Raw genomic sequence first — 27,937 nt, 5'->3', positions numbered from 1 at the left:
AAATAAATGCAAACATTACATTTTATCAGTTCTACGGAAATTACCGAAAACATGTAAGTCATGTGATAACACAAGAACAAGATGGCGGCTGGTGCATGCGATGTTCGTCTGTACAACATTATAATTCTTGGACTGGCTTTTATGTTTATATTTACTGCGTTCCAGACATGTTCTATGGTAGAGGTAAGTAGAGCGATATATGATATTTTCTATGTTGTTCGTACATTTTCTTGCTAACAAATACACTAGACCTAACAACACATCACAGGGGGTGTTGTTCAGTGTTTGTTTTGATTTGGCTCTGAGCTATCCGTGGTGTCAAATGAGGCCCAGTCTTTGGCAGCAATCTAACTTACTAGAATCATTTGATCTGACACACCTACATGGTTCCTATTAGCTGGACATCCCTCGGCAGTCAAACAACTAGTCACTATATCATTTACTCAAACCTTATGGCATATGGTTTGTTGTGACTCATGTGAGTTGATATTGGTAAACTGTCGCCCCTTTTAATATCCCAGTGTTAGGGGTTTTCGACGGCATAAGACAAAAACGTATTTTTTATCCTTAATATCATTTTAAGTTTTGATTTTGCTAAAATTGAGTGATAAAGGTATATTCATCTATTTCACAAAAAAGTTTCATGTGTTTCCAACAAAAATTGCGTTTTTACATCGTATCGGCGAAACTGCAGTTGCTTGTCACATCCGGGTATTTTTGTATCTGTTTTCGACGGTGAGCCATACTTTTCCCTCCGCACTGCAAGAGAGTGTTTTGATCACGTGGCTTCCTGTTGCGTACATAACCTGTCACTTGCAGACGACTGATCGTGTTGAATTTTGCTCGCTATGTTTTGTTATATAGGCAATTGATTTTGCATCTGAAGTGGTATTAACGATCGAGGGTAAATAATATTGTTGCTTAATTGCTCTTTACATAACTTAATTTCTTGATTTCAATTGTCAATAAAACGTCTCACGACAGGAACTGATCATTCGCCCTACCGATGAAACTGTTTGTGCACTCCGATCTCGCACATACTTCCTCAATATAGCGCTAGCAATGCAATCGTCCAAATCACCAGAACGTCGAATTCAGCTCGCTTTGGGATACCATGGTGTAACATATTTTCGGGGTAATAGCGCTAAAGATGATCATGGAGATTATTGCGTGTCAGTAGAATATCAAAACTTTATGTCTCTTTGGCATGCCAGGAACCTATGATGATATTGATAAGCTGGAATCATGATTCGCCCTGATTATATTTCTGGTAGTGTTCAGGATTGGAAACCAAATTAAAAATCAATTATTGGAGGACTTGACTATCACAAGGCTAAACACACACACCACTAATTTTTTACATTAGCCATCTTGGCTCTTTGTGTCCTTTGTTTCTTTGTGATTTACTCACATAGTAGGACTATTAGGAAGAAGATTGAGATGTTCTGTATAGGTGAAAACAATCTACAGTTGATGGTGTAATATTACAAGGGAATTATATTACTCCCAAAATAATCGTTCTCAGTTGATCACTTGGATTAACAAGTTTCTTGATTAACAAATTATAATGTATGTAGTAATATCTCTGTGATTACATAGACGTCCCAAACAATTGACAGGAATTTGAGGTTTCTTGGCAAACCTGTTCTGGACATGGTTTCACTGTGTATAGAGGTTCTTATTAGTTTTTATGAATTCACAGACATTGTTTTATAATTAAAAACACTCAAATAGAATCCAGCTAAAGACTGACAGCTTGTTTCATGACTTAATGAAAGAACCAACATCTGATTCAGTAAAAATATACTCCCATTCCAAAACATTTAAATATAACCACCTTATCATAATTTATTAAACATGTGAATGATTATCGATTGTAACCAAACTATATGTGATGTAATCACCAATTTTAAGGGTTTTTCCCCAGTTTCTTCTCTAATTAATGTTTTGTATATCTAATACTTCCATGCAATGATACTGGAATCGTAATTAAAAAATTTGAAGTGGTTAAAGTTTTACAATGCTCAAAGCTTCACACTGTTCAGTGCTTTTGTTTTTGTAAATATTCATCAAATTTAGTGGTTAGTTTGCTTCATATGAGTGTGTTATACTTAAGCAACAAAAATATGTTTTTCACAATGTTTATCTTTCTTCCAATCATTTAATCATTTTCGGTCATCAGAACACCACTAGTTCCTGGGTTTGTCAGCACCAGACCTGGAACTTAGGTTCCATGAAATGGGTAAAAGTCATTGAATTGTTATATTGAAGTGCCAAGATATGCCTGGACTGTTTCAAGTATCATTTAATTTGGTTAAAGCCCAGGAAAGTCATGTTCAATAAAAAGAAATGATGCAGCTCAACAAACAAGCATGCTTGGGTGATCATCATCATGATCATAAGAACATGATGAATGTGGCTTTTCTGGCAGTGCTAATCCATGTTACTGTAAGTAACAGACTACCTCCCTCACGTAGGTACTCAAACTCAAAGACCTTTTACGAATTATTTAGGATTATGCAACCAATTACTTCTTTGAAGAATATTAATATGAGAGACTCAAAGGAATTCAATGTTTTGCCCTTGACTGTTCGAGATAAGAGCTATTGTAGCTTCTGTGAATGTGTTTACATTCATGTTACAAGAGAAAAAAATCCTGCAAAACAACTATTTGAGAAGAATGACCATTTATTGCACAATTTTATTTATAAACCATCATGTCATGCCTAACAACCCTTTCCATTTCATAGCTGTGTTTAAGCAAACTTTATGACTAGATAGTCCAAAATTTGTATTTTTGTCGCTTTTGCGTTAATATTAAGTACAATTCTCATCCAAATATGTCTGTTGATGGAATATATACGTCACACAAATTACAAACCAAAGCAGTGTACTTGAAGACATAAATGCTAAAGTACAAGCTTAAGAAAATTCCTAAGAACAAAATCTGAAATTGGCCTTTTCCATGGAATGACCCATTAGCATGTATTATTTTTATTTCAAAACAGATTCAATACATAGGAGTTAGGATAATACAATCTACAATAAAAGCAAAGAATGAGTGCCTGAAGAACGAAATAAATATGAAAGGATTATTGTTCATTAAAATTTGCCCTTCGTATGTCATCCAAACAAACTAAGAATAACTTTGATACAAGTCACTGAAACAATTTAATCCATTGTGATCTTTGAATGATGTATTTGAACCCCACCCCGTGTGCATCTCCACTTTTCAATTCAAGCTTTAAAAGTGTTCAGAATTAATATGATTAATTCTTTTATCTTTTTATTTTGTCGTATATAGTGTTTTTTAACTTGAAGTTTAGACCACTTATACATGTTGATGTTGTAGAAATACTAAGTATCTTGCACATGAAATACACTGACAGACCAAACCATGTTCTTGGTTAATAAATTATGATATATTGAGCTATAGACAAATTTTATTTTTTGTTCAACCAATTCATGTTAATCTGTAAACCACGGAATTGAATGTCTGCCTTGTTTCCATGGTCACATGAGGATGAAGATTCTATTTCTGTACAAGCAGCTGACACCATTGTTGTAAACAATTACATCTAGGATGAGTCATCAGACCAGTGTGTATAGTATTGTTTATGACTTGCTACAGTCATAGTGGGGTCCAAAGGTCTGTCTTCCTTGTGTTTCTCTTCCACATGAAGACAACTAATAGGAAGAATCACTGATTCTTTGGAGTCATTAATTTGACTTTGCCCAAGTTCTTCATACATTTTTTAGGAACCAAGACCCTTAACCCCCTGGATGCCACAGGGACATATATGTCCTTCTTCTACATCCCTCACCTCAAAATTATAAATATACCATGCATATATAAATACTTATATAAATTCCCTGTTTCTTGATACCATCCACTATTATCTCAGACCAAGCTAAAGTGCTTAAAATTGCCTTTCAAAATTGGCTTCATCATAAATGTCGTCATTTTTCAAACTGTACAAATTGAGATTCACAGCGTTATTTGCAGTATGTTTTGAAATGTGAAAATCGGTTAATTACTGAGAGTAATGAATTTTAAAAATAGCATATTAATGATCACTGATATCAAGTTTAACATAATAACAATGCTTAAGCATCATTTTGTTTGAAAACGTAAGACTGTTTAACTTCTGATAATGCTAGAGGGTGCCCTGCAATCATAGTAGGTCCAACATTTTGTTGTTGCTATCTGACCATTAACAACCGGTGAGGAATTCAATTTAGAATATAGTAACGATGGTAACAAACAGCCTGTGTTGGGGCTGAGACATGACATGGATTGGATGGTGAGGTGACTTGATAGTTTGCTTGTCTGTGTAGTCTGACAGCATATACTCTCACTCTCAGTCTTAATAACTATGTGAGTCTAGGACAGACTTAATTATTTACAGGCAGCCATCAAGAATGTTGCTGAGAGCTGTGTTAGACAACAAGCATACAAACCGTGTATGCATATGATTAAGTTAGTTATGTAGAACTCTACAATATGAAGCATATTACTTGTCATGGTTTCTACAATGTTAATTTTATGCTATACAATCACCTTGAGTGTAAATGGGTTCATTCACTAATTTTCAAATGCAAGTAGACTACGCTGAAACTTTGTTTGAATTATAAAGGTTCAAGTGCCAAATGTCTAGTTATTGAAGTTACATTGATATGGCTAAAACCGTAACATGGAGATAAAATATGATAACATAGAATATCCTGTAATGATTTTAATTATGTGAACCCTGTGAAAAATATCTTTCGAAATTTAGAAAAATCTGTAAAATCAAGACTATTGTTTGTTGGGAAAGCATGGATCAAGTTGGTAAGTTTTGACTACAAAAACACTTCAACACTGAACTCAGTCATGTTTGGTGAAAGATTTTAGTGCAGAAAATGGATATGCACGTAAGGCAAAATGGCACTGAAAATAATGTTTTTGTATGCCCTTTAGAGTGCTAATATGTCAACAAAAGAAAACTGTAGCTTAAATAGTTAAAACAAGTTCACTGAACCTGTTTATAAATGTTTTTATTCAAGAAAATCCAAAATGATTTCTTTTCAGTCATATTTCCCATATATTGATGAAATGTATTAACAACCACAATAAGTCGTCACTATATGTTGGACATGTTTGAACATCTCTAAGTGTAATGACAGTGACATATCTAAGATTAGGCGAAATAAAAACGTGAAATGTTTCTCGGGCATTTCACTTGTCATTTCTATTTGTGCGCATAACAATTTTTTATTGCCATTTAGAAAAAAGTAAATTTGACATGCTCATCCATTTGTCCACCATAAGAATGAGTGTCTGTAACAATGAGTGTGACTGAATCAACAGCTCAGTAACACATTCTAAACTTCCCAAGCTGTATTTCTCAGAGAAAAAAAATAAAGATGTATTCCTCCCTCGTCCCTTTTTTTCTATCAAAAATTTTAAAAAGTCCTACTGTCCTCCTCTTTTTGAAAAAATGTGCCTGAGTAACATTTAATTATTTTTATACACCTATTTTCAACTATTTCCTGCTGAAGTGCAGATATCACCATGTGATATGTATGTACAAGAGACAGCGGGGTAGTAAAATGGGTAAATCATTCGCCTGCCACGCCAAAGATGTTAGCTTGATTATTCACATTTTGTGTAAAGCTCATTTCTTGTGTTCTCCACCATGATATTGCTGGAATATGGAAAATAGTGGCGTAAAACTAAACTCACTCACTCACTCTTGAATGTACAGACTTTCTGGTTATGGTGTCAACACTAACTGAGATTTATGAGATTGACTAACAGTATCAACCCTGTCATTGTATATAATTCCTGTCAAACGTTTAGACTCACAAGTGTAAATATAGCCACTTACTTCAGGCTAATGTTCTAAACTAAATTTTGCAAAATATTCCATACTGTTTAAAGGTACTGTTTATACCGGAACCAAATTTGTAATGTTGAAAAGATTATTGTCATGAGGTCATTAAATAAAAAAAAAAAAAGTTAAAATTGGCGAGTTCTTAACTAAACCTTACACCAAAATGCAGCTGCTCACATGCTCTATATCTGCGCATGCTTTTCAGCAATGTGATGCATGATCCTCATGCAATTCATCTGAATAAAGTTTGCTGTTGGTTTCCCCAAGTCTGTGGAGAAATCAATCTTTGATGTAACTATATCTATATACACACATAACTTAGAGTGAGTGTTTTAAGTGCGTCTTAACTTTTGTTTCATTTCAGAAAACAGTCTTGGACAGTGTGGGGAAGTCCAACAATGACACGAATAACACATTTACTGGAAATGGCTACACAAGGTATGAGGCATGTTTTATGATCTTGACATGTGGTGTACTGGTATGTGTAGTTATAGATTTATCAATTGAGAATTGGTGGTATGAGCATGATTCATCCAGAAGCAAAACAAGATGGAGAAGGTTACAGGGAAAATTTACTCGAGTCTTCTACATTACATGAAAATGCCTCATTCTAGTGTTGTATTTCATGTCAGAATGAAAAATGCAACTGTGACAGGAAGTGTCTTAAAAGCCTAATGTCACTCATATTTTGGCTTATATTATATATATTAGGGCATATGCACTCACTTGTCCTCCTATTGATGCAATGGTATTGTGATAGTTGGTCACAACAGACAGTGATAGACTATCATTGTTGCAACAGTTGTTTCCCCCTCAATAGTCACCCTTTGTGTTGTAAGTCTTTGGCAAACTGGCTTCAATCACAACTTGTGTGTAGGATATGTGTAAAGAATGATCCAAGGGACATAATTCTGCACGTGGGGATAGTGAGAAACCTGCATACATTGTTAGTCCATAAGCTGAATTACAACTGGAGCAGCCCAGTGGTTAAAGTGTTGACTTGTCACATCAAAGGCCCGAGTTCAATTCCTGACTTGTTACGCCCACTTCTGATATTCCCTGCGATGATATTGCTGGAATATTGCTAAAAGCACCATAAAACACAACTCGTTCACTCATTCATTGAATAACAACCGTGTCAGGATACTATGTCCTGCTACTACTTTAATGCTAGCCTTGTGCTGTAGTATGCCTTCTCACTTGGTCCTTTGAAAGTAAACATTTGTTTGAATACCACAAATCACATTTTGAAGAGACTGAAAAAAACAAACCATGAAACCAAAAGGACTCGACATACTTGACTTAATTTAGGATGAATGTCAATAGGAACATAGCTATTGTTCCTTTTAGCGATATCAGTATTTGTTTTGTTTTTGAATGATCAGGTCTCCTCTTGTTTTCAGCCTGGGTATCATCTATGGCGTATTCTCTGTTTCCAATTGGGCAGCCCCATCTTTTGTCAGTTACGTAGGCCCCAAATTGTCCATGATCATAGGAGCAGTGTTGTATCTGTAAGTATTATGTGTATAATATATGAGTGTGTTATGTTATATAAAATTTTTAACTTACCTTACCATAGGTCTGATGCATATTACCTCAAGCTTCGCTAGTAGAGATCAGACAGATGTTGATTCGCCATTCCCTGAATGGCTACCTCGTATAATCTACGGATGTAGTCACGGAAGTGACGTGATCTCCCTACTCGCGGGAACGCGAGCCATCCCAAAATTCACTTTTACTTCTAGTGTTCGTCTGATCAGATGTGTTTGTTTCGCTCGGAGCTTCCTATTGTGTTGAATAAAGTTGTCGTTCAACAGGTAGGTGTGTGTTGTTTCCCTAGGTGTGTGGTTAGTTAAAGGTCACATGCAACCAAAAAATCAAACATAATTAAAACACATTTTTCACTTATTCATGACATATAATATACATTGCTGCTTTAAAAAAACCCAAATAAACAAAGTTATAAGCGTACAATCGCGATTCAAAAGTGCAATATTTTGTACTTGGGCTTACTTCCCACGAAACGAAGCCTGAGGGAGACCGGACCCAGTCATACCGGGTGGATATGCACTCAAGTGTAACAACGGTTTCCGATTGGCTGTTTCATTTGCTGATATGCTGAGGGCTCATTGTGTGTACAGAAAGATGATCTGTTTGATGGGCATTTTAGAAGTGTAGCCAGTCACAAGAAAGTAAGATTCTGTACGGATAACAACTTCTTTTTGTGTACTTGATGCGTCGTTTCAGTATAGATTCATATACTGTCAAACCAAATCATATACACTAAAAGAAGTCGTTATCCATGAAGAATGTACAGAGAGATGTTGGGTTTTGAAAATACATGTTCTCTAAATTTGCGCTCGATCCAATTAAAAATCATGTCAGCAGAGATGGTAAACTAAAGCGTGGCTGGAATCTGTCATTCGTCCAAGTACAAAGCAGGACTTGAAAGTGACAAGAGTTTGCACCAGTTTCCGTCAGATCCAGTCATCCCAAAAAATGAATGTAGTATGTTTACAACCCACAGACATAAAAACATGTCATGTGTATCACACGTGCCTAATTACATAATGTGGCAGACACGGGACTCGGGTGCACGAGTCATAAATCAACTTATTTTCTTTATGTCGTATAGTCTGATAGGTGTTAAGTTCAAATTGCACGTGGTCAATGATTGAAGTTGTGTACTGCATATTGTCATTAGCAGACAGGCAGGCAGACATATAGGTGTGAATAAACCAGACACTGAGCTTTCTCTGTGACAGAGACTGCTTACCACAATCAACAATTGTTTTTTACGTAACCAGTAGATTATTATTTCTTTTGTGTACACAACCAAGTTTATACTACTGCTCCAACCTCAGACGCTGGGCATGCATACTGTTTCGAGCTCCGCGAACCTATTCACTGCGCATGCATCACCGGCGCAGCGCAGCACAGCTGTTGAAACCAGTTTTCCCCCCAGCGCTGGGGGGAATTTAGTGAAACGTTTGAACTCCGATTTCGCGGGCTTTTTTTCTATCGCGTTTTCTTCAACTTTATAGGTTGAATTGGCATTTTTTATGATTTGTTTCGGTAAATGCATACCGAAAGGTACCAGAATCTGCAAAGTTGTGATTTACGTTGCATGTGACCTTTAAATTGAATTTAACTTCACTTACCTTGCTATCTCGTGTAGTAAATGTTCCTTTTTTCTCACTTCGATGTGGGTTTTCCTGCGTCGTTTGTGAGGTGTCATGGCGGGCTTGGAGGTTCTTTATTCCGTCAGGGATACTTCCTCCATCTGTTCTGCTATTTTGTATGGTATTTCCTCCCGGTTTTTGCCTTCTTTTCATGTGTTTTTTGTCCCATGTGGCATGTTTTGCAGGTAGCCATGTTGGTTGCTGGCCGTCGTTGTCGCGAGCTTACAGGCGTACCAACTTTAGGTTGGGGGTGCGCTCTTGCTGCATTTTTTCTGTAGGGGTGTTTTTCGTTTCAACCTCTAGCGTTATTGTTTATTTCACGCTTCGGGTATGTTTTTATCTGTTGCAGTTAACTGTGTATGACTCGGCAGTTCTGTACTATCTGCAAGGGGCAGAAGTCAGCCATGGACCCCCACCCCTGGTGTCCGGATTGTGCATCACAGACCTGTTCCCTTGACAGCCGCTGTCAGCATTGTACAAGTCTTTCAGTCATTTCAAGACCTTTTTATCCGTCCATAGGAAAAGGTTTACTCAGCGGAAGAGAAGAATGTCTTCCCCAGCTTCTTCATTAGGTTCCTTACAGGACGACCTGGAGCTGGCTACCCTTACAGCACCAACGCCAACGCTCGGACGCCTTTGTCGACTTATCCCGTCCAGACGCTTTGGCTCACCGAGAAGTTCAGAGACTTTTACGGTCTCTCCTGACGCCCAGCACTTCAACAAGAGAACCAGCGCCGACCACAGCTGCTGTGCCATCACCGACGTCAGCGCCTACCTTGTTTCCCGAACTTGTTTCAACGTCAACGCCTATGCCTGTGCCAGCGCCGACGCCTATGCCTACGCCAGCGCCTTACCGGATCCCCAGGATTTCTTACACGCTATCCAGGGAGGAGGTGTTACAATGTCAGTTAGACGAGGAGCGCGCTCGGCGCTTAGAAGCGGAGCGCTCGAGATGCAGAGCACGGTCCAGATCTCCGAGAAGTCGACGCTCCCGTTCTCCTCACCGTAGTCGGCGCCGGTGCTCTCACTCATGCTCACGCTCTCCTAGACGTTCCATGGAGGATTCGCGTTCTAACAGGAGTAGACGGCACTTCCGATCGCGTTCTAGATCTCCTCGGCGCTCTTCCAGAACCCGGCGTTCACGTTCACCAGAGGCCCCGTGAGTTTCTTTGAAGGATTCCTCTACTCGGACGCCATCTAACCCTTCCACCCAACGACGGGAATTGACATCAGTCTCTTGGGAAGATTTGGAGGAGCAACACTTCTGCCCTGACTATGAGGAAGAGGCAGGTGTAGGCGAGGATGATGGCACCTATCTACCACTATCGGCAGTGTTTGAGTGGATTGCTGATAGGCTACCTGATTGTCCTTCTCCATCAGTCGATTCTAATAACTCGGCGTCCATCCGTTTGTCCCCGGAACTACTCATTCCACCTCATCCTATGGTGGCGGATGCGGTGTCTCTCTTGGACGAGGATTTTGCCAAGCTGTCACTGAATCCTACGATCAAGGCGTCAAGGAAGTCAGATTACAAGATCCATAGTCTAGACTTCACGGATAATGGTGCGGCTCAGGACGACTCACTCAAGCGTTTATCAGGTTCTACACTCTCGGCTTATAAAGTGCAGGACTCCAAATTAGCAGCTATTGACACGGAACTCAAGCGCATGCTTAAACCTATTTCGGCGTTAGTCTCGGCTACTTCAGCGGCTGCAGCAGACTTATCAGAGGACAACGCCTCTAGGGTGGATCACCTCACGACGATCTTCCAGTGGCAGGGCAAGGTTCTTCATGACTTGCTCGGTCACTTACGTGCAGCGTTGGCTATGACTACTTCGGTTCGCCGTTCCGGCTTCCTGGATGCATGTAATTGGCAGGAGGAATTTAAGCGCCTATTACTTCGGGCTCCCTTCACTTCCAAGTTCCTGTTCACCGACAAGATTCCGGATGTTTACAAGTCGCACGCGGAATTAACGAACACTCAAGTTGCGCTGTCTACTTTTGAGGCGCTTGGTTCTGCCTTTCGTGGCAGAGCCAGAGGAAGTGGGAAGAAACGCTATATTCCCAGGAGGGAATCCATCCGCTCCTCCTTTGGGAGGGTACGTGGCCGCGCCAAGGATAATGACACTCAGCGGAAGCCTCAAGAGCGCAACTGGGACACCCCCTCGACGCCAGGGCGAGGCAGAGGCAAGCGCCCCTACTCTGGTCGCTGAAGCCGTGGATGTCTACGACTGGGACCTCCCACCCCCAGTCGTACCTATCCATTCGACTCCAGTAGGTGGGAGACCTACTGGTCATTCCTAGAGGACCCGTTTGTAAGCAAGATCTTGAAGTCCGGCTACAAACTGCCATTGGTCGAGACTCCACCGCTGACATCTACTCCCCAGTCGCGGATATATCCTCAACACAAACTAGCTCTCCTAGCGTCCAATATCGACATCCTATTATCCAAGAGAGCCATAGAGACAGTGCTGGAACCCCACCGCTCCCCGGGGTTCTACTCACCCATCTTCCTGGTGCTGAAGAAAGATTCCGACAAGATGCGCATGATTCACAACATGGCGGTCTTCAACAGACAGTATCTGGCCGACCCGCCTCATTTCCGGATGACGTCCCTAGAGCAGATTCGAGCCAAATTGACACCCGGGGCTTGGCTAGCCAGTCTGGACCTACAGGACGCGTACCTGCATGTTCCCATACATCCGCGTCACAGGAAGTACCTGAGGTTCGTCTTCAACGGAAAACATTACCAGTGGAGGGTGCTTCCGTTTGGCATTTCTACAGCCCCGTGGCTTTTCACACGCATCACGCTTCCGGTTACCAGGTTTCTACATCTAAGGGGAGTGGACTTCGATCCATACATAGACGACTGCCTTCTCAACCACGGCAGTCCTCTACTGCTACGCAAACAGTTGGACTTCTCCACCCGCCTGCTGCATCAACTGGGTTGGATGGTCAACACCAACAAGTCACATCTGGAACCAACTCAAGAACTGACCTTCATCGGGGGATTATTTCTAACGAAGGACAATCTTGTCAGGGTCCCTCCAGATCGGTGGCAGAAGATTCTGGCGTTTGCGGATCGAGGTCTCTCTGAATCCATGACCCTCAGAGAGTGGCAGTCTCTGTTGGGTCTTTTGACATCGGCGCAGGATCTTACTCGCAGAGGGCGCCTTATGCTACGGCCCTTACAGAGGTTTCTGTCACCATTCATCCAGATGAACGATCTCAAGTCACAGGTTCTTCTGCCTCCACGTCTACATCAGTATCTCCAGTGGTGGATGGTAGAATCGAATGTCTGCACCAGCGTCTGTTTGGAAGACTCCAGTCACGACCACAAGTTGTTCGTGGACGCGTCCCTGCTAGGGTGGGGTGCCCATCTGGCCGGCCGGCTGACCTCAGGGCTGTGGTCCGACGCCGAAAGGTTGTGGCACATCAACAACCTGGAATTGCAAGTCGTCATTCTAGCAGTTCGCCACTGGCTACCGATTTTGTCCAACACCAAGCTCCTGGTGGCGTCAGACAACTCCACAGTCGTCTGGGTTATCCGGAATCAGGGCACGACCAGGTCCAAGCAACTCCTAGACCAGATGTTCGTGTTAGCAGATCTTCTAGACAGCAACGGGATCACAGTCAGGGTACGGCACATACCCGGCTGCAAGAATATTCTGGCAGACGCGTTGTCGCGTCCAGGCAGACCTTCACCGACGGAATGGATGCTTCATCCAGACGTGTTTCGTCAGATTTGCCTTCGCCACGGGAGACCCCTGGTGGACCTCTTCGCCACCAGCTTCAACCATCAGCTACCAACTTACGTGTCTCCCGTACCGGATCCACAGGCTTGGGCAGTCGACGCTCTATCTCTGTCGTGGGAGGGTCTAGATGCGTTCTCTTTTCCACCACCCGTTCTTCTCCCGGAAGTGATTGTCAAGATCAAGCAGACACAGAACCTGAGACTGCTTTTGGTCGCGCCCTGGTGGCCAGCCAGACCGTGGTTCCCCAATCTGCGACGCCTCGTCAGCGGAGATCCGGTTCAGCTTCCAGATTGGCCACACCTTCTTCGTCATCCTCACAGCCAACAACTCCATCCAGATCCGCTGAGATTCCATCGGCTGGACCATTTACAGAAGGCATTAAGGGCGAAAGGCTATTCCTCGCGTGTGGCGAATGCCATAGCCCGAGCTCATCGGACATTCACCAGATCCCTTTATGATGACAAGTGGCGCTCATTTGAAAACTTTTGTGCTCAGAGATCACAGGATCCCATGAAAGCCTCCCCACAGTTCGTGGCGAATTTTTTGATGTTTCTACGCAATTCCAAGCATCTCAAAGGGAGTACGTTGGGTACCTACTTGTCAGCGCTGAACTCCGTCTTGGCGGTCAAGACGGATTGTCAGATTTCTAAAGTTCCAGAACTGGTGGCCCTGTTGAAGGCATTCAAGCTGGAGGATCAGAAGGTCAAGTTCCGCCCTCCTGCTTGGGATCTAAATGTCGTTTTGCAACACTTGAGAGGCCCCCCATATGAGCCCCTAGAGGATGCTTCTTTCGAACTGTTGTCCAGGAAGACGGTTTTCCCTAGCTACGGCAGCTAGAGTTAGTGAGATTCATGCCCTGGATGTCACACAAGTGCGTTTTGAACAAGCTAGGCATGGCCGAGTCCACTTGGGTTTGCTGTGGGACTTCATTGCCAAGAATCAGCTTCCCGGTCAACCAGATAGATGGTTCTCCATCCCGCCTTTATCGACCATCCTCGGACGACATGATACGGAGGAGGAGTTCCTGTGTCCAGTCAGGGCCCTTAGATGTTACATCCAGAGGTCTGCCTTGAAGAGACATTCCCGGAAAAGACTGTTTATCCCTTTTTCTTCATCTTGCAAGGGGGAAGTAAATAGAAACACTATTGCTCTGTGGCTTCGTGCGACTATCCTGGCAGCGTAGGATGCCAAGAATCTCCCCCATCCGACGGCGAACAACCCCCATGAAATTAGAGCTCTGGTGTCCACTATGGCCCTCCACAGGAACTGTACTGTGCCACAGATTATGGAGGTTTGTTTTTGGAAGTTGTCCACTGTTTTTGCCTCACACTACCTGAGGGACTTGGCGGTCGAGGACATGGAGGGGCTTCAGTCTTTTGGCCCTTTGGTGGTTGCACAGCAACTCACCCGGCCTTCCACCCATTAGGTAATTATGTTGTTCTTACCTTTGGTCTTAAGATTAACCTCACCCTCTGGGTGCGTCGGTTTCTCTTTGGAGTTCCCTTGGGTTATCCTTTGTCCTGTTTCACAGGTTTGCCCTGTGACGTTGGCATTGGTCTCCCGGGTCTCCTGTGCATGTGCTTGGTCTGCTGAAGAGTTGAAGGTCCTCCGGAGTCCACACCACCGTCCTCTCTGTCGAAGCCATAAGACCTATGGTAAGGTAAGTTAAAAATTTATTAAAATCTAAATATTTTAGATATTTAAATACTTACCTTACCATAGGGCGGTGACTCCCTCCCAACGCCGGATGCTCTTCCCCACTTTGGACTCTTCGGACCTTTCTTTCCTGCTGCCAGTAAAAGTGAATTTTGGGATGGCTCGTGTTCCCACGAGTAGGGAGATCACGTCACTTCCGTGACTACATCCGTAGATTATATGAGGTAGCCATTCAGGGAATGGTGAATCAACATCTGTCTGATCTCTACTAGCGAAGCTTGAGGTAATATGCATAAGACCTATGGTAAGGTAAGTATTTAAATATCTAAAATATTTAGATTTTAATAATTATAAAAAATGATAATAAATTTTAAGAGTTTTGATTGATGACTATTCAACATGTGTTTTGAGAGATCACTATTCAACATCTCCGTAATATAATGATGTAAACCTGTTAGAAATCTTTTTAATATGAGGATGTAAAAGCATGGTAATATATGGTTAGAAATCTTGGTAATTTAAAGATGAAATGCATGATAGTATATTGGTAGGACTTGTGTTCTAAGAATTTGTAGAAAAAGTTTTGGCATTACCTCTGACAACCTATTGTTGAAATGATGACATATGTGACCTGCCTCTTTGTGGTCTCTGAAGCACATGAAACACTTTGCAGGGGCTAGCCAATCAGAATGAATAGGAAAAAAGTGTGCTGTCTGAGAAAGACAGAGAAAAAAATGTATTTGCTACTTTGTAGAACGCTCTAGAGTATTCAAGAATAATTAACCACAAAATCACGAATCACTGTATGGAATAGATAACTGAGTTCTATGATATTTGTTTCAGTTTGTTTATTCTCTCGTTCCTGAAACCTATGGAATGGGCCCTGTACCTGGGGTCAGCGCTAGTCGGATTTGGGGCAGCTAGTAAGTTTAGATGGATGGAATGAAGAAAACCCCCAGGATGCCTGACCTTGCAGAACATATCCTTATTTTGTTTCTGATCTGTAACCCCAACTGAAAATTAATATTTTGTAGACATTGATATTTGTAAGGGATACATCTAGTGTGTTCTGTTCTTCGTTGTTTATTGACAAATATTTTAACAGATATTCATACATGCCCTTAGTGACACAGAAATAAGTGATAGAAAACAAGAATTATTGTATGTTAGAACTTTGATGCCTAAGTGTTGCATTTGTTTTCAGTTTTGTGGACAGCACAAGGAGCAACATTGACAATAAATTCTGACACTGAGACTGTGTCCCGCAACAGTGGTATATTCTGGGCTCTGCTCCAGTGCAGGTACATGTCACTCAAACACACCTTCTCCATTCCAGGGGGTCAAAACAGAAGTGAAAATGTGAAGGTGGTTTGAAAAGTCACACTGGACGTTAATGAGGGAGCTAGGAGGGTGATGGGTGGTGAAGATTTTGGAGGATCAGCATAAACAGAGGACGCTATGAAATTATATTGTTTGACAGATCATCATTTTATGAAGGAAAAAAAGACACAATATAATGTTTTCAAAGTTGGATTGAGTGTAATTTCTTGACAAAATGTGTGATGATTCTGATGCCAGCAAGTGGTAATGTTTCAGCCTCCTGTTCGGAAACATGTACAGCTACTTCGTGTTCAAGTCCAAGAGTGAGGTGACAGACAAAGAGAGAACTGATCTGTTTATTGGTCTGAGTTCTGCAGCTGTGCTAGGAATCATCTGCCTGTTTCTCATACGAAAAAAACGAACATCTGATGCTGAAAATCTTGTCAATCTGAATTCCAGGTAGCAATGTTTCTGTAACTCTTTAGGAAGTTTCTTGTAGATGACTTTGTAGAAGTTTCAGAGAAGAAATGTTTTCATCAATGCCTGCTAGTCAGATTGCTCAGAATGGCAACATATTAACATATAACTGACCTGTGTACCGCATACAGTTTCATCTAAGACAACTGACTTTGTACAAACTTGCATCTGTTTACCCAGCAGTATATGGGTGCCCGGTGGGATGAAATGACTGTTAGGCCTCTAGCGCCTCACAGGCATCTTGGGGTGTAGTGCACATTGATTCAGTGACCGAGGTAAAAATGTTAGTGTATGGAGGTTAATGCAATATAAGCACACATATTATTTATAATTCTAACCTAATATATTTGCAATGTTTGTTTACAGTTTGCATGGGTTTAATACCGCTTTTGGCAATTTTCAGTTGAAACCACTTTGACTTGCATGCTGCTGTTTCCTGTTTCAGTGGTTCACAAGGTGCAGACACCGCTCTTTCTGCTCTCAGTAAGTAATCTATTCATACTGTTACTTCCTGGGGACTGTCAGTGAATTCAACAGGACATAAAACATTAATATCTGGAGCTTCAGGCATTTATGTAGAATGCAAACATTTAAGACTTGCTACTTCCACATACTAGCATTCATGTTTTAGATATCTAGTAACAATCTGGGGTGTTGCTTCTAACACTTGAAGATTTGTAGTGCTGTAATTCCTGTGAAGACCTTTGACTATAAAATTGAAAAAATAACATAGGATTTCTCTCTCTATGTGTTACCATCTGTGTGTTGATATTATTTTACTGGGGTTTTTTATTTGCATGATCTTTATTATTTGATGCTGTTTTTCATGTGATTCTGCTATGAAATGACAGACAGTATTTGACATGATGGTGATGGTTGTTGATGAAACAATGTTCCTGTGTTGATCAGCTAAATCATGTTACAGTCAGAGGATATTTAGCATACTGAATTTCTCATTGATATTTCTATAGATTTATGCTGTTGTATGCAGTGTGTGAAACAGTTTCCAAACTGTTAGTCAGTCAGGCTGTGTCTGAAAGTTACTAGTCTACAAAATCATTCACAAGCCTGAAGTCTGAATGTAGGAAATAAGCAAAAGATTAAAAAAATAGATGAGAATAAGTAAGATATTGTCAGCATGTCACAGGTTTCATCAATAAGCTCCTATGATGAACACATTCATCATCATCTTACAATATTTAAAAGTATTATAAGTCAACAAATCATAGAGAGTGATGTATTTACAATATGACCCCATGAAAATTCACTAGTCACTCGAGTCAGTGACCGTGTAGATTTACTAGCCTGACTGGATTTTTACTACCTAAGGGCTAGCGAACCAGTGTTTCTGTTTGTCATTCAATTCAGTTTCACTTTTTGAATCAATGAATGAAATACATTAGGTTGGATAAATCGTCTTTGCCTATTTGAGTGTAAAACTGATAATAATAATAATTACTATTTTGTCTTGACAGAACGGTCGTTTCAGCTCCTCAAGACAAAGGAAATGATCTACTTGAGTTTTGCATTTGCTTACACAGGTAAGAAATGATTTACACTTGTTTAGGTAGCCAGGTAACACATTCACCCAGCAATACCAGGACTTCATTAACCATTGTTGGGTGTTTAAATGCATTTTGAGCAAATCATAAGTAATACAATGAGGGAAAGTTAATCTGTCATTCACGGTCATGAATTGGTTATTGTTTGTATTACCCATATGAGTTTCTGTTCTGAAAAAAGATAAAATGAAAACAGCAGTTTCTCTATAAGGAATCCCGCTATATGGGGATTCCCCTATCCACACACATATGATTGGCTGTTATTTTCTGAAATGGTCTCTCAATGTTCACCAAAAGGGACATGCAGGAATAATTCTACCCTCTGCCCTCCTTCCCACATAAATAGTAATGCCCCTAATTTCCATGAGGCCAAGTATATCAGGGGGCATATTTTTCATATAATGCCCTAGGGCAAAATATCACTTTGTCATGGTGACTTGACATCATAAACAATGCTATTACATCATGTTTCTTATGTGACATTATGTTCTACATGTGGCAGTGTTGGGTACCCAATCAGTGTTTGAAAGTAGATTTGGGTATATTTTCTTCAATTTGATGACTTCGGTAATAAACAAAATATTATATTTGTGCCCATATAATGGTATGTTGATGACACTAGTGCCTAAATATCGGTATCTCAATCTCTCTCACTCGGGAAATACCAACATTTTGGCACGTGTCGTAAACATTGTATGACATGGGCATGAATATAATATCTTCTAAATATGTGTTTGGTTAAATGATTATGGTAATCTGTGTTTAATAATCAGCATTGTTTGTTGTTGTTTGTGTTTTTCAGGTCTTGAGTTGACGTTTTTCAGTGGAGTATACGGAACATGTGTATCCCACAACCTTCACTTTGGGACTGAGAGAAATGGTCTGCTTGGTTTGTCAGGAATATTTATTGGAGTAGGGGAAATTTTAGGTATGTTGCTTTCTATTCTGTGACATGGTACTGATGACCTTTTAGGGGACAAGTATTGACATTCCAGTACTGGGTTACATTCTGGGACTCTAGAGACATCTGGCAAGTGATTGATAGCATGAACATTGATGATAGCATCAAGTTGATTACATACGTATAGTAACCGTGAAGGTCCTGGAGTAGAATAGGCCTTCAGCAACCCATGCTTGCCATAAAAGGTGACTATGCTTGTCGTAAGAGGCGACTAGCAGGATCGGGTGGTCATGCTCGCTGACATTGTTGACACATGTCATCGGTTCCCAATTGTGCAGATCAATGCTTATGTTGTTGATCACTGGATTGTCTGATATGGACTTAAATATTTACAAACTTCCGCCATATAGCTGGAATATTGCTGAGTGCGGCGTAAAACTAAACTCACTCTCATACATATAGTTGCACATGAACCACCTGATTCTGTTTTGTTACCAGTTATGAGAAGCCTGTAGTAGTACTAGTACTGACAATTAATTTCAACAAGAAGTACAAGGAGTTGGCATAGCTTTCAGTCAAACAGATTGTTATCATCCGATGTAAACATTTGGTGTTTAATATTCAAAGAGATTGTTATGTGTATAAACTTTATTATAGTTGGCATTGCTCTTAAGATAGGACAATATTTATCATGTATCTGAAGGATGTTACTACATGTTTTTTATGCACTATATTTTCATCTATAAGGTGGTGGCTTATTTGGCTTGTTCGGCAAGAGAACAAACACTCATGGCCGTGACCCGATTGTGTTGTTTGGCTATCTGGTGCACATGGTGGCATTTTTTCTCATATTCCTGAACATGCCCACTAATTCTTCACTGGTGGACTCGGCCGAAGCTACATACATTGAGTCAAAGTAAGTACATCCAAATTTGTAGACCTTGTCCATGGAAATAAATACACCCCATAAGTTCAACCAAATAATACACCATGTAAGTACATCCAATTAAGTACACCCCATCCATGCAAGTACATCCAAATAAATACACCCATCCATATAAGTACATCCAAATAAGAAAACCTCATATTTCTTAGTACATCCAAATAAGAACACCCCATATTTGTAAGTACATCCAAATAAGGACACCCCATCCTTATAAGTACACCCCTTCCATGTAAGTACATCCAAATAAGTACACCCCTTCCATGTAAGTACATCCAAGTAAAGTTCACCCTGCCCGTGTAAGTACACTCATTCACTCAGGGTTAATCACATTGTGTTTTGTTCCAGCAAGTATGTGGCCCTGGTTTGCAGCTTTCTCCTAGGCATGGGTGACAGCAGCTTCAATACACAGGTTAGACATCTTCATCTGTAGTAACATTAGTATTATTATTGTATACAATACACATTAGTATTATTATTGTATACAATACACATTAGTATTATTATTGTATACAATACACATTAGTATTATTATTGTATACAATACATAGCTTCGAAGATAGTGTTCTGTTACTTTGGTAATCCAGGGGGAAAAAGCAAAAATGATCTTCCTGAGATGATAAAATCATTAGCAGTTGTACAGTTATCTGAATATGCATGACATCCCTTTAATCCAGTGTTACACATATGCAGTGGGTATTATTTTTCCTCCTTAAATCAGATGTATGTAGGCAAGATATTAAGAGTAAGTATAGTTGTCCGATGAAATCATGAAGTGATCAGATATCAGACATGAGAGTGAAGTTTTGGGATTTTGTTGTCATTCTGTTTTTAGCTTTACTCCTTGCTGGGCTACATGTTTCCTGAAGACAGTGCTCCAGCCTTTGCCCTCTTCAAGTTTGTACAGGTAAGCACATATACTGTTCCCTTGAAGTAATGTTTTGTGAACAAAGCTGTGTTGTTGATATGTGAATATTCATTGATGTTCTTTGACTTTCAACACTTATCAAGATACCTGTGTTTGATTCAGTCCATAGCTGCAGCAGCAGCGTTTGCCTACAGCATCTTCCTGAACCTACAGTGGACGTTGCTGATACTTGTGATCACCGGCACAGTTGGCCAGTACTGTTTCAGTGTCATCGAGTGGAGCAGTTCACACTCCTTACATAATGGATATGTGTCTATAGACTGATGGTAAGTGCAAGCTTGGAGAAGATGTCAAAGTATATACCATACGTACATCTAGGTCCATGCAGTTTTGCAAATTTATGTTTCACAGTTGCTGCATGACCTGCATTCAGCTGTACTGAGAAATGCTCCTGCATTACTGCTATAATTTCAGGCGTGATGACTTTGTATGCAACAGTAAGGATCCTTGGCCAATTTAGACAAAAGTTCAGTCAGTCGAAGGATGTATGATAGTTTGGCTAACTATACCCAACAGTATGGCGTGTTGATGTGGATATGTTTGTATAAGGACTGTGACACTGTAAAATGAGATGACCACCAAGATACATGGTAAGCTAGTTTATGCTGCAGTTGTCAATGGGATGTTGATTTTATACTATGTGGGGTATGTAGTTAATTTGAAAGAGGGTACTTAGTTGTATTGAAGTAAAGATATGATATATACTCGTGGAAACAAATACAGGAACACTAACATCTGTTAGTTTTATGCTTTTCTGGCTTTTCACCCACAGTGCAATACAAAGTATGCAAATTAACCTGGAAAAGAATATAGGGGCACTTTTTCTTTCATGTGTTTCCTTATTTGTTTCTATAAGAATAATTCACTGCAAACTGCTTGTCGCAGCAGTTAAAAGCATTTGTTGATACACAAGTTATAGTTTCTGTAATGAATTTTTTCTTAATCAGATCTTCGAGAGTGGGTATACTGAAAGGAGAGCATCCATTCCTTATCGTACAGTCGGCAGCATTTGGTGATGGCTCCGAAGGACGTCACCAATGTGTAACTGCATGCATTCAGCTGTTTGTATGCGAATGTCATGTGTTATATACCTCAAGTCACAGTGCTGGTGCAGCTGTGGGGCTTGTTAAAATAAACCTTAAAACATCAGATCCAGTGGAGCTCTGGTACATGCTGCAGTGTTGAGAATATCTTTCATGATGTTCTGAGGTGAACAATTTTATGTAAATGATGGTAATGGTACAAAAATATAATATGACATGTTGTACTTTTTTATGCAATGCAAAACTGAAAATTGTTAAGGAAATGTGTCAACACCTCTGCTTGAGTTTGTTGGTGCATCAGTTTGTACATATTCTTGTTTTGTGCGTTTTGTGATAAAGAAAATCTATTTTCATATTCAGATATTAATTGAACATATTTTCATCTTTTTAGCTCAGTTAGTTTTATCTGCTTTTTTTGTTTTTGGATATGTTTCTAGTCTAAACGTATCAGTTAATTTCAGATTATAGAAAAATGTGTTTTAATGTTCAGTCTCATAGTAGGATGTTTTTGTAGATTTGCTGGTACCAGGTACAAGCCGATCATGTTAGAGGAGGTTAACTTGCCATGACAATCACTTTGTTGGAACATTTCATAACACATGGTTATCACAGCTGCACAGGTGAATGTTTCCAACCATTTCAGTGTAAGGGATATGTACTCACATGTACAAGATTGAAGACAAAACAGAGAGCATTGATTTTAATTGATGTTTAACATTTCCCAGCTTATTGTATGATGTGTACGTAGTTGGATTGTATTTTATTCTACAACAGTACTGGAACTGTATTCATCATATCAAACACTCCGCTCGCGAACAGCGTCTTGTTGTCTGTAAGTAGTCTGTTTAAGTTCCCCTCCTAATGAGACTGAAACTTGACATGACAGTGTGTATCTGACTGTGTATATTAGGTATTTCAGATTGTTTTCACAAATAATAGCAGCAGTTTATTATCCATGCAAGTGGAAAACTATGGCTTTGCAGGTTTTTTATGTTGATGTTTACTGATTGTGATATGTGTAGGTGTTCATCACATTTGTACTGAATACAACATAACTCATACAATGTCACATGTAGAACTCCAGCTTCAGACCTCTTACTTAATTTCAGTTGAGCATCCATCACAGACTGTGTTAAATACCTGTATTGATATTGAGTGGCCATGCTTAAACACCACAGTTCTTTCTGCAGTTTTCACAGTGTGTGTGTACATCAGACATTTTGAGGATAATAATATATGTTTTTGAATTATTTTGGGTCATCTACCACAGTGTGTGTGTACATCAGACATTTTGAGGATAATAATATATGTTTTTGAATTATTTTGGGTCATCTACCTCAGTGTGTGAAGCACCTAGTGGTTATTAGAGAATCACAGTTACTGGAGAGGGAAACCAGCTGGGGCTGTCTGGTTTACATGGCAATGTTTTCTCCAGATTGATCTGTTAAACATTTATTGTCATTTAACTGTCCAAAATGTGCAAAGCTTCCTCCCAAAGGTGAATCATTTTCTGAAATGTGTTTACATTGTAGATGTATTCATAGGTATGAATTTGAGCCTCTTGAATGAGTGTGTTTCTATATTTTGTGTATTGTTTGGTACATAGAGATACTTACAAGCTATGTAGAGATACTTAGGGAATACCTTGTGAAGAATGACAGATTATTATGTTACATGAGCAGGTTAATCTATACTTGGAACAACAGCACATCAAACTGGCCATGACATCCTGAATAATGGGTGACTGGTGTTTTTTTACCCCAGTTTGTTGCTGTTTTACAAACAGTGAAAACAACTGAACAGCTGGAATGAACTAGATCATCAGCATGAAACAAACGTCATCATGGTTGGTGGCAATTCCAGAAAATACTTTCATCTGTAGTCACCTTGTCAGATATGCGAACCACTTCGATTCTGGCAAAATTAATCTGATTTTCAAATGCAAAATCTGTTCTCTGAGATTCATCTTTAAAAAAGTCAGGATTGTTTTTTTTACAGTATCGGTTTTGTAAGACACCAGCTATTCATTTTAGTCGGCACAGGTAAAAGCATCCAGAAGCTTGACGTGTGATCCTTTAGATCTCAACTGTGCATATTGCATGTTATTGATGGCGAAGTTTCACAAAGCTTCCAACTAGTCATGACTCTCCTTTCATTAGATTCACTGTTGGCATCCTTGACTTATGTGTAATACTGAGTGTTTTGGGCCACATTGTCACCACTCACTCAAACCATGTCATTCTAATTGAACAATATTTGATTGCTTCATGGAATGGAATTGAAATGTCAAATATGATTAGACTTTGATATTGTCTATATGTGCAAATACTCCAAATATTTTGATATTACATAACACTGTTTTGATGAAGTGTTACAGGTTCAGTTGACTTTAACCTTGAGACTTGATTGGGGCTGTATATTAATTGTTTTGTGAGTTATCCCCATCGAATCATCATGATCAGTTACACAATGTACAATTCATGATATACATCCTGTCACCTACATCTACATCCTGAACTGTGGCGGAACATCCAGAGGTTATCCACAAAGTTCTGGTCTCCATGAAGCTGTCACAGTTACAGATGATGAATATTGTTTTCAGGATGCTTGCTCAGTTTTAAACAGTTTAAAAAGAGGTGTGTGTTAGTTTCTCTGTTACATACATACTATAGCTGTCCACATGGAATATTAAATTGAAATGGTCGTTAATGCCTTCTCAAAATGTTGGGGAAATCTAATCCAATAGCTTTAATCTGACAGTGTAGACACCTATGCCGTAGTAATCACATTTTAAACTTTTTCATGCCTTATATAATATCCTTAACTTTTAAACGCTTGTTTTAACATGTTTCTTTTTTACATATAAATTTTAGTTTTCATTTATTAAGACGTACCATGTTATGTTTTAATCATTGTTTTCATGATCCATCAAATTGTAACTAGAGTGTTGCATAAAACTACACTGGGATATATTTGTCTTGTTTTGCATCATGTTGTATGTCTTGACTGTGATGCACAGGTATATGGTTGTAGATCAGCTCATGACACACCTGGAATACAACAATTATTTACAGGTAGTGATGGCTATTGCTGACTGCCATAATCCACTTTACTGTTTTGCTGTCATTATATGGCAGTGAGGTATTGTGCCAAATGTCTCACTTACATGAAAAAGTGGTTAATATGTCATGTCAGGATGCCAAACTTGGCCATGGTTTGTGGACACCATTCTCTATCATCCATGTTGTTCCTCTTAAAGATTGAATAAACTTTTGTTTTTTGTACTCTTTTTAACCATTACATACGAAAGACTTGTGGTTAGTTCTAAATGGAACACCAAATTCATTGTTTAAAAAACTTGCAGTTAATTAATAACGATCACTTAAAAGTTGCCAAAATGTCCGTCTGCTCCACGCTTGCACGCCAATGAAAACACAGACAGGTTAAGTAACTCTGTCACCAGAGCACTGCAGCAAACTGCAGTGATGTCATGTGAGGAAGGATTTTCAGTTAGTTGTATAGAAAATGTGTAGGAAGCTCACCACTTTGCTCATTTCTCGACATCAAAAAGACGTGATGAATCGTTGCTCCCAGGGGTCAGATGATGGTGTCACAATGAAAAGATTTTCGCCGGACCCCACAGTTCGTGCCAAATGGGTCGTTTGTGAGTGTGAAGTGAGCATCGTGGAAGCCTGTAGTATAGATTAAAATGGATAGTTCGACCCCTACCTCACTTCCAAGATAGAAAATGCTATTTAGATTTGTTTTGGAGTTAAAAAGACCCAAAACTACTTACTAGTTGTAGTAAATGATTGATAACCAAAAGGATTTTGCATAACCCAAATTGTAGTGTAACAATTTCTTCCTTGGAAGCAAATTTAGGGTCGAAGTGACAATGATAATGTAAGTAGTATTATATTGACACCCACCTCGCTTCCAAGAGTGAAATTGTTATGTTATAAGCAATGTCACGCAAAATCCTATTGTCCATCAGTCAAATACTCATTTTACTACCAGAAGAAAGTAGTTTAGATTTTGTACCTAGGTGAAAATAAACCTAAATAGCATTTATTCTCAGAGTGGCATATGTTCGTGAGAGGGTGCTGCCATTTTTTAAAATTGTGGGGTCACGGCGTAAAGTCAGTTTGAAAATAAATTAGATTAAAACTAAAACTACTTATGGTAGCTGAAAAATATGTTTTTGAATCATGACCAAAAGGATTTTGTATGATACAGCCTGTTACATAACCATTTATTACCATTATGAATTGACAACAAGCAACTTTGACAGAATTGTCTTTGAAAACAAGATTGAACTCTGAAGAAAGGCAAAGCAAGTGACAAGATTAAATGCCAGAAGGTTGTGAAAACCCTTTCATTTTCCCCAAGAATTGTCCTGATTGCAGGTTTAGACAAACCTATAAACAAGATAATTTTAATCAGAAATGCAGCTGAATTCTACAGTGCCCCTCCCTGGCATACCTCACAATACATCTAAGAGGTTGACATTTCGTGTGTGGGAGAGAATTGTGCACAGTTGTCAGATATGAGAATGATATGTTGGAAAGTGTTTATGTGATCTTTAAATCCCTAACACTAACTCTTGTATGAAGTATATATGATAGCGACATACTCTGTGGGGATACAGAAGTAGAATCTTGGCAAAGAAGAGCAATATTTTTGTGTGTCAGTACTGAAACCTTTGCCTGGATTATGTCAGAAATATGTCTCATGGAAAGACAACATGACAGAGACTGCAGTTCAAGAGCACAATGTCGTCAAATATTATCTTATTTTAGACTAAACTTGTGAAATTCTGGGTTCGAATAGATCTTCAGCAATCCATGCTTGTTGTAAAAGGTGCCTACCGGGATTGCATAGTCAGGCTTGATGACTTGGTTTGCACATTTGCATGGAGTGATGCTCATGCTGTTGATCATTGGGTTTTCTGGTCCATACTTGATGTTTACAGACTGACACTATATACTGCTTGACAAGTATTAGATGAGCCCCAACCTGACAAATGACCCCATTTTGCATATATGGGAATGCCCTCCAGAGCATTCCATTTGAAACAAGAGGGAAACAGGTTGTCTTGTTTAAGTATTGAAAAGTTCAATTTCCTCGTGCGAATCATACCATGATGGTGATTTGCTGAACTAAATCACTCTATGAGACACGTGTTAAGCAGTGGCGGTATTGATTTCACACCATGGTCAGCATGTATCACACATGCTTAATCGCGAGTCTACCTGTAGCAACCAAGTGTATTGGTCCAGATTACTTGCCCTGCCTGCTTGCCACAAATGTGTTCATCTAATACTTGTCAAGCAGTAGCCTATAGCTAAGTGCTGTGTTAAACAACAAATCAAAGAAAATCATATTAGACAAAGAGTTTTAGATCTTTCAGACTATACTGTGATTCAGTGTGAATGCAACCAGTGTGAAGTTCATATGTATATAAGTTGGTGATTTGTGTACTTAACTCACCATGATATAGTGTAACACCATGTTTTGAGATTGGAAATATGGACTCTTACTCCTTATATTGAAGTTGCTACATTTGGAGACCATTTGATATATGGTACATTGATTTAATGTGGTTCCTGAAATATTTGAACTTTATTTGTAAATCTATAGAGTCATGAAATATTGCAAAAATAGATGACATGCATGGATATTGACTCTTAAAGTGAAAGAAGCCTTTCTTCACATGAGGAATTGAGACACTTACAAATTTTGACAATAAATTTTTGAATAATGCAGTATTCTGTATAATTTCTTTAAATAATCAATCAAGATATTTCACAATTCAATTCATGTTTAAGTCTTCCAGAGACTGCAGTTGAACAGATAGTATGGTACTATTACCCATCGAGAACTCATAAATGTTCATTTCAGTTCATGTTTTCTGCCTTGCATGAATATTTCTTTGTGTTACATCACTGTTTACAGACTGTAAAGCATGAAGTTACTTTTCTTCTCAAGCAAACTGATACATGTGTTATCTGTCTCCACAGGCATGTTTCAAATCTTTTCTTTTTTTTTAAAGTTTTTATTGATATTAAAATGATGTCAAAATCAAATTCAATTCATCTCATTTGAAGTGTTATTGTGGAGTTGGAATTGTGTCTGGCGTCATGAACAACTGTGATAATTATGGTGTTGTAATGGCAGTTTTCCTTACTTGTGCCAATAAACAATCTTTTCTTTTAACACAGACTTTGTCATGGAATTGGTACCAGCAGGGGATGTAGTAAGTGTATGATGGTGTCAGGTGAACACAGAAAAGGC

General features: G+C 39.4%; 1 protein-coding gene across 1 annotated transcript; it reads left to right on the top strand.

Annotated features, from left to right (window-relative positions):
* The first annotated feature begins 62 nt into the window (after positions 1-62).
* On the top strand, positions 63-27,859 carry LOC137283279 (UNC93-like protein MFSD11). The gene is made up of 15 exons (XM_067814729.1): positions 63-183; positions 6,241-6,314; positions 7,280-7,387; positions 15,313-15,392; positions 15,674-15,770; positions 16,066-16,248; positions 16,712-16,749; positions 17,742-17,807; positions 18,631-18,756; positions 19,477-19,645; positions 20,021-20,084; positions 20,508-20,579; positions 20,703-20,866; positions 21,548-27,533; positions 27,608-27,859. The coding sequence occupies exons 1-13, from the start codon at positions 82-84 to the stop codon at positions 20,862-20,864; spliced, it is 1,341 nt and encodes a 446-aa protein (XP_067670830.1). The 5' UTR covers positions 63-81; the 3' UTR covers positions 20,865-20,866; positions 21,548-27,533; positions 27,608-27,859.
* The last annotated feature ends 78 nt before the right edge of the window (positions 27,860-27,937 follow it).

This window comes from Haliotis asinina, chromosome 5 (genome assembly GCF_037392515.1).
Source record: "Haliotis asinina isolate JCU_RB_2024 chromosome 5, JCU_Hal_asi_v2, whole genome shotgun sequence".
NCBI lineage: Eukaryota > Metazoa > Mollusca > Gastropoda > Lepetellida > Haliotidae > Haliotis > Haliotis asinina.
Note: the sequence above shows the minus strand (reverse complement) of the source record. Positions and strands in the feature narration are given on the sequence as shown.